At 42.1% G+C, this 12,881-nt stretch overlaps 1 protein-coding gene across 1 annotated transcript; it reads right to left on the bottom strand.

The window, feature by feature from the left end:
• Positions 1-10,739: 10,739 nt before the first annotated feature.
• Positions 10,740-12,404, bottom strand: LOC135611728 (pathogenesis-related thaumatin-like protein 3.5). The gene is made up of 3 exons (XM_065107380.1): positions 12,244-12,404; positions 11,449-12,148; positions 10,740-11,219 (listed from the first exon to the last, which is right to left on the bottom strand). The coding sequence occupies exons 1-3, from the start codon at positions 12,290-12,292 to the stop codon at positions 11,102-11,104; spliced, it is 867 nt and encodes a 288-aa protein (XP_064963452.1). The 5' UTR covers positions 12,293-12,404; the 3' UTR covers positions 10,740-11,101.
• Positions 12,405-12,881: the final 477 nt, after the last annotated feature.

Here is a 12,881-nt window from a genome sequence, read left to right as displayed (position 1 = left end):
TAAGCAGGTAAGACAGTTTGTAGTAAAGATAAATTACACGAATGAAAATGCACAAGTTTTATAGTGACCTACATCCACTCCCGATTCCTCTTCCGTCGAGGCTACTAGCATTCACTAACGATCTTCCTTCAATGGGTGAAGATCAACTACTCTTGTAACTCGATTCTCCTTTTGACAGGTTTAGGAGAGAATCTTTACAACCCCCTTCACTCCTCTCTTAAACAAGACTAACACTTAGAGCTTGAGAGGAGTTCTCAAAAGATTACAATAGTATTTTTATTTTTTTTTGCTCTTAATTCTTGTGTATATTAGCCAAAGATGAGAGGAGTATTTATAGGCCTCAAGTGGATTCAAACTTGGAGTCTAAAAGTGTCTCATCCCCGATTTTCGGAGTATTGGTGGTATTACCACCTGCAGCACTGATACTAGGCGGTACCACTGCTTGACACCTTGTCGCTGGGCGTTACCATCGCCCAGTCTAGCAGTACCACTGCTTGACACTCTCTTGGAGACTGTGTCTGGGCGGTACCACCGCCTGACACGGTCTCGGAGATTGTGCCATGACGGTTCCACTTATTGGGTCACTGTTTGGGCCTTTCACTTTGCCCAACACAACCTAAACTTGGGTCTAATTGGTCCCTAATTGAGTTGGCCCAATTCTAACCCAATTATGTATTAACTATGAATTTTAAGAAATACACTAAGTAAATCAAGTCCGGTTAGTCTAGGTTTCTTCCGATAAGCTTCTGGCGATCTTTCGAAAAACTTCCAACGATCTCTCGGTAATGTTATAGCGGACTCCTAACAAGCTCCTAGACTTCACGAGATCTTCTTGACGAGTTTCGACGAGCTTCTTTTGCAAGCTCCTGGGCTTCTTGGTCAATTCGGCAGAACTTTCGATGAACGTCCGAACATCCGATGAACTCTCGAACTCCTAACGAAATCTCATTCTCGACTCCAGAACTTCATGTTAGGACTTTAGCTAGGAGAGTCCTAATTGAGAGGGACATTTATATAAAGCCTACCTAAGATGACCCCTATTAAAGAGGTGAAGAGGTCGGCTAGAGTTAGGAAGTTATTTCTTAGAGAAGAATTAGGAGTTGTAAAGGAATATGAGTCTTGAGTAGGAGTCCTATTAGGAGTTGGTTAGAAGTAGGAGTCTTGAGTAGGAGTCCTATTAGGAGTTAGAGTTTAGAAGTTTTATAAATAGCCATGTATTCCTCCTCTTTTCATAAGCAATAGATGAATCTTTTTTGCAGCCTTTGAGCAGTAACTTGGAGGGAGGAACCCCTATAGAGTTCCAAGAAGGCCGATCCCCTAAAGAGATCAATCCCAAGTTTAGAATCTGCAAGGGTTCTAACACTTGGTATTAGAGCAACGTTCTTAGCATCTTACTGCCCTTTCATAGCCATCTATCAACCCTCCACAGTCGCCCAAAGCAATTCCCACGATTGGTTAAAAGATCGTCGTCAAATTCCGTCGTCATATCCACCACTGCGGATCATCCTTTGATCTCCCCGTGAATTACAACAGTTCTAGTTTCCTACCTTACTACTACTGCAATTTAGTTATCCCTATTCAAAAATTCAAAAAAAAAAAATTGTTCCGAAATTGCTGCATAAACTTTTCGTTGTAAAGTTTTCATCTCTATGACGAAAGATACATTGTAAAATTTCAACCGCATAGCACAGATTGTTTGATCTTGCTACTATATTTTTTCTATCCAAATCTCTACAAAATTTTTATAACAGCTTTGATACTTCATAACAGCAGATTTTCCTTTAGTTTTGTCAAAAAATTTTCAATATAAACCATTAATCTTTTACGTCTAATCTGCTATACTTGAGAATTTGTACTGTAAAATTTCAGCCGCATAGCACTACTTGTTTGATCTTGATACTATATTTTTTTATCCAAAACTCTACAAAATTTTTATGATAGCTTTGACACTTCCTAGCAGCATATTTTCCTTTAGTTTTATCGAAAAATTCTTAATATAAACCACTAATCTTTTATGTCCAATCTGCTACACTTGAAAATCTGTGATGCAAAAAATTTTAACCGTATATTGTTGCTTTAACCCATCTATTTACAATATTTTTTGAATAAAATTTCTTATACACTTTATAGATCATCTTGGCTTCCATCTAAGATTGATTTATTGTGGAATTCATCTTTAAAAATGATTTTGTGTTGTTGCAAATTTTTATCGTAAACTGCTGAAATTTTTTGATGAGAATTCTGCTATCGCATCTTGCGCCAATTTTCTTACTGTTACTGCTAAAATTTTCTTAATTAAATTAGACATCCTTGCTTTCATATAAACTGAGATACTGCTATCAATTCCCTCCTCAAATCTTTCGAGTTTTTGGTAGAAATTTCATCGAGAAACTACTATTTCTTCGACGATAATTCTGCTTTTACAAGACAGCACATATTTGTAGCAACTTCCATTGATTTCTATCAAACCTTTGCTGCCATCTAGTATAGATCTAAAACTTTCATCCACAGCCCTAAAACTCCACCTAACCACATTCTCAAACTGTTCCCAAAACAGCCACAAAACAAGCCTAAACCACAGCCTACATCCACCGATCCACCAATCCTTTCGACCATCACTTCTCTCAACTTATACATGCCTTTAACCTGACAACAAAAGAGAGATATTAACATCACATATTTGGAGGCATATACTATGATATCTGAGGAGGCAATCAATGCTAAATTCGAAGCCTTCGAGACGTGAATGAAGGATAAGATTCGGACGCTCTTTACCGAACTCAGATTGCACCGACCACTAAGCCCGAAGAAATCACATCAAGGAGAGAGCTTTGCCCAATCGCACCAAGCCTGAAGAGATGACTTCCAAGGGAGGGGAGGCTCTATAATCGACCCTAACTATCCATGCATTTGGGTGGACTTCCCTAGATGGGAAGAAGGAGACCCGATTGGTTGGATCTCGTGCGCGGAGTGATATTTTCGGTACCATAAAATCGCGGACACATCTATGGTAAAAATTACGGCTATACATCTTGAAGGGTATGCCATACAATGGTTTGACTAGTTTGAACACACTCATGGAATCCTCTCATGGCGACAATTCAAAGAAGGACTACTGATCTGCTTCGGACCAACCGATTACGAGAACATTGACGGACAACTAGTAAAGATCCGACAAACCTCCACCATTCAGGAGTACCAAACCAGGTTTGAAAGGTTATCTAATCAAATCCATGATTGGTCTCAAAAATAGCTATTGGGGACCTTCATTAAGGGCTCGAAGCTGGAGATCCGGGGAGAAGTTAAAGCACGACAACCATATACGCTTATGGCAGCCATCTCTTTCGCACGACATCAAGAGGAGCGATTGAACCATGAAGCTTGGAGGACTAGGATCACTCCTCGACCTGCAATACTGAAGCCCTCAGCCCCCCCTACTATCGATCGAATCCCAGTACCAAAGAGGTTGACAAGAGAAGAGCTTCGAGAGCAATATGCGAAGGGGTTATGTTGGCATTGCGATGAGCAATGGAGCCGTGAGTATCATTGTAGTAAAGGGAGCCTTCTTATGATTAAACCAGTAGAAGAAGAGGTCATTGAACATCTAGAAGAGAGCCTTGAACATGAAGAAGAAGATGCAGAAGAAGAGCCACAATCGATCGAAGTTACGATACATGCACTAGCCGGCTACTCAAACCCGCAAACGAGAAAAGTTGGAGGCCTTCTCAAACAACAACCGATCACTGTTCTCATCGACATGGGCAATACTAATAACTTAATAAATAGTAAATTTGGTGTCCGGATGGCCTTACCTAATGAAAATTGCAGCAGGTTTGATGTTAAGGTCACCGACAGATGGATTTTGAAGTATGATCGTAGGTGTCTGCGAGTGAAACTGTTGCTGCAGGACCAAGAGATAATTGCATATTTCTTCCTCCTCTCTCTTGATGATCATGAGGCTATGCTTAGAATTGAATGGTTAATGACATTAGGTGATATTTTCTGAAATTTTATGAAACTAATTATGAAATTTTATAGTAAGGGGAAACAAGTGATATTGCACGGGAAACGTGGGGGCGACGTAACGACGATTTGCACACAACAAATGGAGAAGGTTTTGCATAAAGTATGCAGCAGTTTTTTGGTATAACTTGAGCAGCAAACTAAGGGAGAGCCAACAAAATTTGAAGATACAAATCTACTTCCTTTGCTTGCTGAATTTTCAGATATATTTGATGAACCGCGCAACCTACCTCTTACCCGTCGGCATGATCATTGTATAACGATTCTTCCAAGCAAATCTCCAGCAAATACTCAGCCATATCAGTATCCATATCTCCAAAAGGATGAAATAGAAAGGATTGTAAAAGAGATGCTCGAAACAAGAGTTATTCAGCCAAGTTGCAGCCCCTACTCTTCACCGGTGCTCCTCATACGAAAGAAGGACGGAACATGACGATTGTGTATTGATTACTGAGCTCTCAATGGCATAACCGTCAAGGACAAATACTCTATTCCAATAGTAGATGAATTGCTAGATGAAAGGAAGCACAAATCTTCACAAAGCTGGACCTTTGATCCGGCTATCATCAAATATGAGTGTGCGAAGAAGATATACCGAAAATCATCTTTTGAACACACAACAACCACTACAAATTTTTGCTTTCTTCAACAGAAGGTGAAATATCTTAGGCATATCATATTAGAGAAATGTGTGGTAGTGGACCCATTCAAAATTGGAGCAATGCAAAACTGGCCGACCCCGAGGAACATAAAATTGCTACATGGTTTTTTGGGTTTAATAGGCTACTATCGTAAGTTCGTGAAAAACTATAGAAAGATCAGTACATCACTTATTTCTTTACTAAAAAAAAAAATCTTCCAATGGTCGGACAAAGTCTCCGCTGCCTTCGACAAACTTAAGGCAACCATGACGACGACGTCGGTGCTAGTATTGCCAGATTTCAGCCAACCCTTCATTATTGAGGACGACGCATCTGGAGTCGGAATTGGAGCCATTCTCATGCAAGATGGTTGACCACTCACATACACTAGCAAGACATTATCTCCCTCCCATCAAAATATGTTAACATATGATAAGGAGATGCTCGCCATTGTGTATGCAGCAACGAGGTGGAGACCCTACTTGATCGGTCGATGATTTTAAATTAAAACCGACCATAAAAGCCTCAAGTACTTTTTGGAGCGAAAGATATCATCCCCTGAGCAGCAAAAATGGGTAACAAAGCTTCTTGGATATGATTATGAAATAACTTACAGAAAGGGGAAAGAGAATGTTGTTGTAGATATGCTTTCACGGCTACTTAAGCAAGTTGAATTTTTGGTCATTTCACTTTCGACTAGTGACTTCCTTAAGGATATTAAGAGAGAATGACAAGAAGATCTGGAGACCAGTAAGATCATTAAAAAATTAGAGGAAGCACCAAGCTCTGTGACTCATTATAATTGAGACTCAAAAGAATTACGCTATAAGGGACGGATTGTGCTTGTGACAAATTCTACTTGCATCTATACGAGCAGATTTTAGACAAAGTTATTCCATATGCAGGGTACTAAATTGAAAAGGAGTATGACATATCACCCACAAACCGACGGCTAGACGGAAGTTGTAAATAGGTGCTTGGAGATAGCCCAAAGCCACCCACCAAATATGACTACCCAAGGAGAACTCCAGACCTAGCCAAGTGCCATTATTGATCGACGGATCGTGACTCGACGATGACGACCTACTAATAAAGTGCTAATATAGTGGGCGGACCTACCAACAGAAGATGCCACTTGGGAGAACTATGACGACTTGAAGATCAAATTCCCAGAATTCATGAATCATCAGCCTCGAGGATAAGACTGATTTGAAGAGAGCGGGTCTATTAGGACTCTAGCTAGGAGAGTCCTAATTGAGAGGGACATTCATATAAAACCTAACTAAGCCGACCCTTATTAAAGAGGTGAAGAGGTCGGCTAGGGTTAGGAGGTTATTTCTTAGAGAAGAATTAGGAGTTGCAAAGGAATAGGAGTCTTGAGTAGGAGTTCTATTAGGAGTTAGGGTTTAGAAGCCCTATAAATAGCCATGTATTCCTCCTCTTTTCATAAGCAATAGATGAATATTTTCTACAGCTTTTGAGCAGCAACTTGGAGGGAGGAACTCCTATAGAGTTCCAAGGAGATTGATCCCCTAAAGAGATCAACCCCAAGTTTAGAATCTGCAAGGGTTCTAACACTTCATTTTTCTTTATGCCTTGATTGCTATCATAGTTAATCCTGCAAACTTAAAACCTACTTCGATCTAGACAATTATTACAAAGCTTGAATCAAATATTGTCCGACATGTCATTGGTTCATCGACGCTTTGTTCAATTCTTCGGTGCATCATCCTCTCTTGCAGCCTATTGCTCAATCGGCCAGTTGTGTTAGGATCAAGAGCACTAAGAGGGGGGGGGGGGGGTGAATTAGTGCAGCGGAAACCTTTCGACGTTTAAAACTGTTAGAGCTAGCCCCAGGAAATTTACCAAAGGATAATTTTGGCAATACAACAAAGACAATAAAGCGGAAAGAATAAAAGCGACAAGAACACCAGAACACCAGATATACGTGGTTCGGTCAATTGACCTACATCCACAAACGAAAGAGGAGCAAATTACTACTATAAAAGAGGGACACTTACAAATGCCTTAGGAAGATGTTCCTAGGCCATAAAACACCTTCAGCTTACTAAACAAGAAAAACCCAAACCGTAAGCAGGTTTTCTTGTGGTGCCTCTTGTGCTGCCTATGGTACCTCCGACTTCAAAGCCCAAGCCCTTATTTATAGTTCCAAGATGTTAGTGAACAAAAGTACTATGGCTGGTGAGTCAGCACGGTTAGGTCCGCGGGTCGATGTCAGGAGCTTCTCGTGGAGTGGGTAGGATGATGAGGTGGTCGCGCCCTCTGGAAGGAATGCTGGTTGGCGTTGGTCGGGCAGATGGGGTCGATTGGGCCCTCGCGAGGCGATGTTGATCAGTGTTCCTCGGTCTGCCGACCCGGGTGTCGTTTGTGATGGGTCGCATCCCTCCGACTTCGGGGCGTATGGCAGTGCGTCCACGTGCACTGGATGACGATTCTCGGGTTGAGACGCTTGCCGCTCAAGGGTGATCACCTTCCTGCAAAAATGGCCTTTGTCGAGTGACCCCCGACTTTGGCCCCTCTGATGAGTAAGTTAGTCGAGTGTTGCTTGTCTCGATCTTATTTTTCTCACCCCCTTTTGCCGGGTATCGGCCAAGGGTTTTTATACTATCGCGCGAGGACTGGTTGCACCTCAGTTCGGTGTGCCCACTAACCTTTATAGGATGGAACAACTTCTCTAATGAGTTAACGTCTTTGGGGATGCCTGAGCGGCATAAGACGGCATCGCCCCAAGCTCTCGGGATGGTCATGTCGCGTAGTGTATCGGTACGAAATCTGACGTGACGTGCACTATGGGGTTCTAATGGCGTGTGGCATCGATTTCTAATGTTGGTTGGGGTATGGCATGTAACGTTGATGATGACTCATCCGGGGACCAAAAAATGCCTTATCAGGTAGCTTATGTCATATTCTTAGTTCCTTTTTTATGTGTCTCGAGATCAGTACAACATAAGACTTGAACATTTATCTTATTGAAACTTGTTGAAGCTCCCCAATATGCTCTTTTTAAAATCGTTAAGGGTTTCTTACAGCCGGTTCTCAATTCTGGTTTTCAAGGCTTCTAGTTGGGCTTTCACTGAGTTGTTGGCAGCCATTGCATAGGAATACAGATCTGTAATCCTCAATTCTTATTTATGGTGTCTAGTTAAGGGTATCAGTACTGCCTTATTTGGTGTGGCTATTGTGATGTCGACCCAAGGTAGCATTGAGGGTGTGAGAAGTTGCCCTATTTTTGTCATTAGGAGGAGGAAATGTTGTAGCCAAGGTTGGGAGGCAACGATGGTGGCACAATTGGGAGTAACATCATCGAGGGCCGGAAGGCAAGGACAATCGCTCAACTTGAGGGAAAGAGATGATCGCTCTGGTAGGAGGGAATGCTGAGGATCACAGATGGAGAGGAAGAGATGGTTGCACGGTTGGGATGAGACGCTGGCGATGCCGAGGGATCGTGAGCGGCCGAGGGCTGAGGCTGTGGCGGCTGTTGTTAATGTCGATGGCAAAGAAGGAAGTCCTAAGCGGGTTGGAAGGCGCTATGTTGGAATGAGATATTGGCAGTGCCGAGGGATCACGAGCGGCCGAGGGTTGAGGTTACGACTGGAGATGAGATGAGGCGTGGCTGAGGGCGACTGCGGCAAAATGTGAGATGAGGAATTATAGAGGGAATGTCGGGGATCGTTACTTTAATACCAAATGATAAGACTCCTAGGGTTTTATCATAGAAGAAGAGAAAAGAAAGTGGATGATCATTTTGGAGGGATCGGCCTCCTAGGATTTACCAAAGGCTAGAATAATATTTCATAGATGATGAAAAGAAGCAGATACATCCATATTTATAGAGTTCCACTCTTGAGTCCCTTGGACTTCTAATAAAATTAATAAATCTCAAATAAACCCCTAACTCCTACTCGACTATAAAATTTTAATAGAACATGATTCAAAGCTTGAAAAATAAAAAGTATCCTGAAGTAAGATGCTTGTCTTCCCACTTTGGATAGTTGGAGAGTTTGTGACCAACATAACCATAACGAAACAAATAAGTTCTCGACAAAACATACTCAAAAATATCTTGAGCTAATTATATATTATCTCTTATAATTAGATATTTTAGTATTTTAATTTTTAAACTTAAAAAGTTTATATTAAAGTTTTTATAATTATAAAAATAAAATATTTAATCTTATTTATCATAATATTATTGATTTTACCAAGGAAGGACATAATATATGATAGCACATATGTACGACACAAAAATGATAGGCAAAAAGATAATTTTAACATCCGAGTTATATATATTTTTATTATACCTTAATTAAAACTTTCTAGGAATCTAATTATTAGGTTTGTCAAGAGAGAGGGTTATGATTTTTCCTTGATTTTTTAGAGCAATCACCGAAGATTATAAATTAAATGGTTTGATGTTCTAGGAAGACTCTAAATGTTTTATTCAGATTCATACTGCAGATTTGTACAAATTTATTGATAAATCTCTTAGATGAATGCATATTTGTGCAGATCAATGGCAGTTTTTGATCTAGAAACTGCTTTGACAACTGCTGCAATATAATATGCAGTTCCATGCTTTCGTATTTATTCAGTTTTATATTCCAGATCAAATGTTCAGATTGAATACAGCAGTGTCATATTCGAGATTTGTTGAGATGAATGCTTTGTATTCCAAATCAAATGTTAACATTTGCATGCTTTCATATTCCAGATATGTACATTTGTTCATGATGTCAGATTGCAGACATGTTCATTTGTCAGATCAAATTATAGCTTCATTTGTTTAGTTTTCTGCAGCAGAATTCATCTGAACAGCTTTCAGCTGCAGTAGTCATATTCCATATGACACTACTGTTTTGTTCATGCTTACATATTCCACATAAGTCCATCTATTCAGTTTTCTACAGTAACAATTCATCTGCAACACAAATGTTCAGTTTCCTGCAGCAACAACTTTTAGATGCAATAGTCATATTCCAGATGACACTTCTACAAATGTAACTATATTTTTTAATGCTTTCATATTCCAAATGAGTTCACTTGTTCAGTTTTCTATAGCAGCAATTCATCTGCCACACAAATGTTCAGTTTTCTACAACAAGAGCTTTCAGCTCCAATAGCTTTTAGCAGCAACAGTCATTCACAAATGCAACAGCTTTCAGCAAGTTATTTCACAGTCATTCACAAATGATTTTCTTTTCTTTTATCTTTTAATTAATATCTGAAATGATTATTTTGTCATTAGAAAAATCGATAATCTATACGTGCTATTTTGTCATTAACAAAATTGATAATCTATACGTGCTATTTTGTTATTAATAAAATTGATAATCTGTATGTTGGTAAAATCAATAAGCAGGCGTTGACACCACCGATAGAGGAGAAATAGAGGGCTTAGGTGGCGGAAGGACGAACCAGGAGAGACTTGCAGGGAAGAGACCGATGGGAAAGGGAAAACCCCATCGACGAGACAAAAAGTTCTCTCTCACAATCACCCGGAGTCTCTCACCCTAAAACCAGTGAACGCTGTTGAATGGTTTGTGATTGTTTCATTTTACACGATACCAGTAGCAACTAGAACTATAGCTGCACAACCATAGCCGTACATCACAAGCCCACAGGACTCATTGATACACCAAACAAAAAAAGTTGTGCTCAAAACAACTGTTTATTTTTCATGAGTTCGGATACGTTGACGAACAAAAATTCCAAATGCTTTGTTTATAGTTTGATTCAACATAATTTGAGTTTAAGTAATCCACGCGACAGGAGCCTTAGAACAATTATTTCTCGACTTTTGTGTAACTTTTACCAATAAAATTCAGCTGGTTTGGGATTTATCCTCCAATTTAAGTTAGAGGTTTTGTTCCAGTTTGATCCTTGATTCAAAGCTCTTCATGAGCTCCAAAGGAGGGATCGAGCTGGTGCAACTCGAATCAAGTTCCTCTCACCGTTGGAGAGGCAAAACTCACCTCCAAGTATGTCTATTTCACAACTTCAAAAGTATTATATCTCTTCTTGTGGTAGCAGCCGAAGTTTATATATTCCTGGAGAGCGATATGAACTCCAGTAAAGGTTGGGAGGCTTTATTCCGATGTGGAACAATACACAACTGTACAATCTTTCACTTCCAGAAACCAAACACTCCCCTATTTTAATGGACTACATCACTCCGTGATGTCACTTCGCACGCAGACCTGGTGAACTTTTTCCTGGAGATTAAAAGACCGGCCATAAGATACATAAGAAGGCAAATTTGGAAGGCAGCAGCAGCTCTTTCCATTCTGTCAGACTCTCGTTCTTTTGTCAGCTTGATTAGACTTTTCATCAGCGTCGCATCGTTATGACGACAAGCACAGGAGATGGCCGGTCTAGAATTGGCGGTGCGAGCGTTGTGTGGCCTCCGCACGGCCGCGCTACAGGCAGAGACATAAGGCGAGACCAGCGAGTGAGATGCGAAGTAGCATGGCAGCCGTGCGCAGCACCAGTGGCGGCGTATTCGATGCACCTGGAGTCGGGTCCGAAGACTTCTGGCTGTCAAATATTAAGAGTAGGTTTAGAAAGGAGATGGACAAACAGTGGATTCATTGCACGGGCAATAAATAACGATGAAGCATGGGGCGGCAGCTGCTTAGAAACGGACAGGTTGACGTCGGCTCCGCCGGCCTGTCGTAGCCATGCACTACCTCATCACGTAGAGTAAGTCGCACTATAGTGATCCCATTGACCAAAAGAAATCAAGACGTGATCGATCGGCGGCTACCTTGTGGTGCTGGGGCAGAACGTGATGACGTAGTCGGCGGACGCGCAGGTAAATGTGGACGTGGCGTCGTCGTAGGCGTAGCTGTACGCCCTGGGGCAGGCGTTCTTGAAGAACTGGGAGTAGGACGACGGCTTGCACGTGTTGGGGTTCCCGTAGGCGCCGCTGCAGCAATATTGGGGCGAACCGAAGGCCTCGCACGCGCTCTTGCACGCCACGTACTCGCTGCCCCCGTCCGAGGTCGACAGCACCACCTTGAGGTCCGACGGGCACAGCCCATTGAGGTCCACCAGGCAGCCCGTGGTGGTGCAGCCCCCGACAGATCCGCCCTGCGGCACCACCAGCATCGGCAGGTTGAAGCCGTCCACCAGGCTCACGTCGTAGAAGTCCATCCCGCCGCTGCCGTCGAGCGTGAACTCCGCCAAGGTGGCAGGGGGGTCCCCACCGCCGCCAGAGCACTCCACCCTGCCGGACCCGCAGTCGCCGGTGGCGCAGCTGAACTTGCCGCTCGAATCGGTGGCGCAGAGGGTGCGGCCCCAGAAGCGGCCCGACCACGAGGCGAGCGCCTTGAGGCTGCGAGACTCGCCCTTATGCAGCACGAAGCCCGTCGAGGAAAGTGGGGCCGTGCCGGCGCCCGAGAGCACGCCCGGCCATACGGTGTACTCGCAGTTGTTAGTTAGCGTGAACGTAGCTGCCAACGCCCCTGAAAACAGAGGAAGTGCGACGAACACAGAATTGGTAATAGCCGAAATAGACAAGAGTACAACCATGAAATCAAATAAAGAGAGAATAAATCACCTAGAAAGGAGAAGAGAAGAAATGAGAGAAGGAAAAAGACTCTTGTCATCTTTATCTTGCTTCGATCCGAAGAGAAGTGGCCACTCGTGATCCCACAGTCCACGTTTCTTGTCTGCAACTCTGCTGTGCGTAATGGCAGTGTAAACCGAGTCCGCAAGTATATATGAGGATCCGGAGCTCGGAAGCAATGGCGATCGGGCCTGGCTATTTAAAAATTGCAGTGTAGTCGCCTCGTCTTTCATTCAGTAAGTATGGGCCAGTCGAAGCGGGACGTCAACGCATTCAGCAACATAATGTTCCCAAGTTCAAACAAGAGTGGGTGTTTTATCCCACTGATCACGGATTAAGGAAATAACTATTTAGTTTGTTAATGAAGCCGGTCTAAATGCTACTTTCAACTGTATACAGACGGGATATTCCGAGGGTCGGACTCTGTGTCGTTGGAGGGAGGGAAACGGTCAAACTAGTAGGAAGCCTGAACAATATTTATTGCGGTGTTTTCCACTTGGATTCGTGATCTGTAAGAAGGATACTGAGCCTTTTTCATCTAAAACAATGTCACTTTAACTGTTTATTATTATTATTATTATTATTATTATTATTATTATTATTAAATATATTATTTTTAGTTCATGATT

This window comes from Musa acuminata, chromosome BXJ2-5 (assembly GCF_036884655.1).
Source record: "Musa acuminata AAA Group cultivar baxijiao chromosome BXJ2-5, Cavendish_Baxijiao_AAA, whole genome shotgun sequence".
Lineage (NCBI taxonomy): Eukaryota > Viridiplantae > Streptophyta > Magnoliopsida > Zingiberales > Musaceae > Musa > Musa acuminata.
This window is presented reverse-complemented; position numbering and strand designations above follow the sequence as displayed.

Coding starts and splice junctions, on each gene's coding strand:
- LOC135611728 (XM_065107380.1), bottom strand. CDS start 12,292: ATGACAAGAGTCTTTTTCCTTCTCTCATTTCTTCTCTTCTCCTTTCTA. Junction 12,149..12,243: donor TCTTCTCTTCTCCTTTCTAG/GTGATTTATTCT, acceptor CTCTGTTTTCAG/GGGCGTTGGCAGCTACGTTC. Junction 11,220..11,448: donor TTCTGCCCCAGCACCACAAG/GTAGCCGCCGAT, acceptor AATATTTGACAG/CCAGAAGTCTTCGGACCCGA.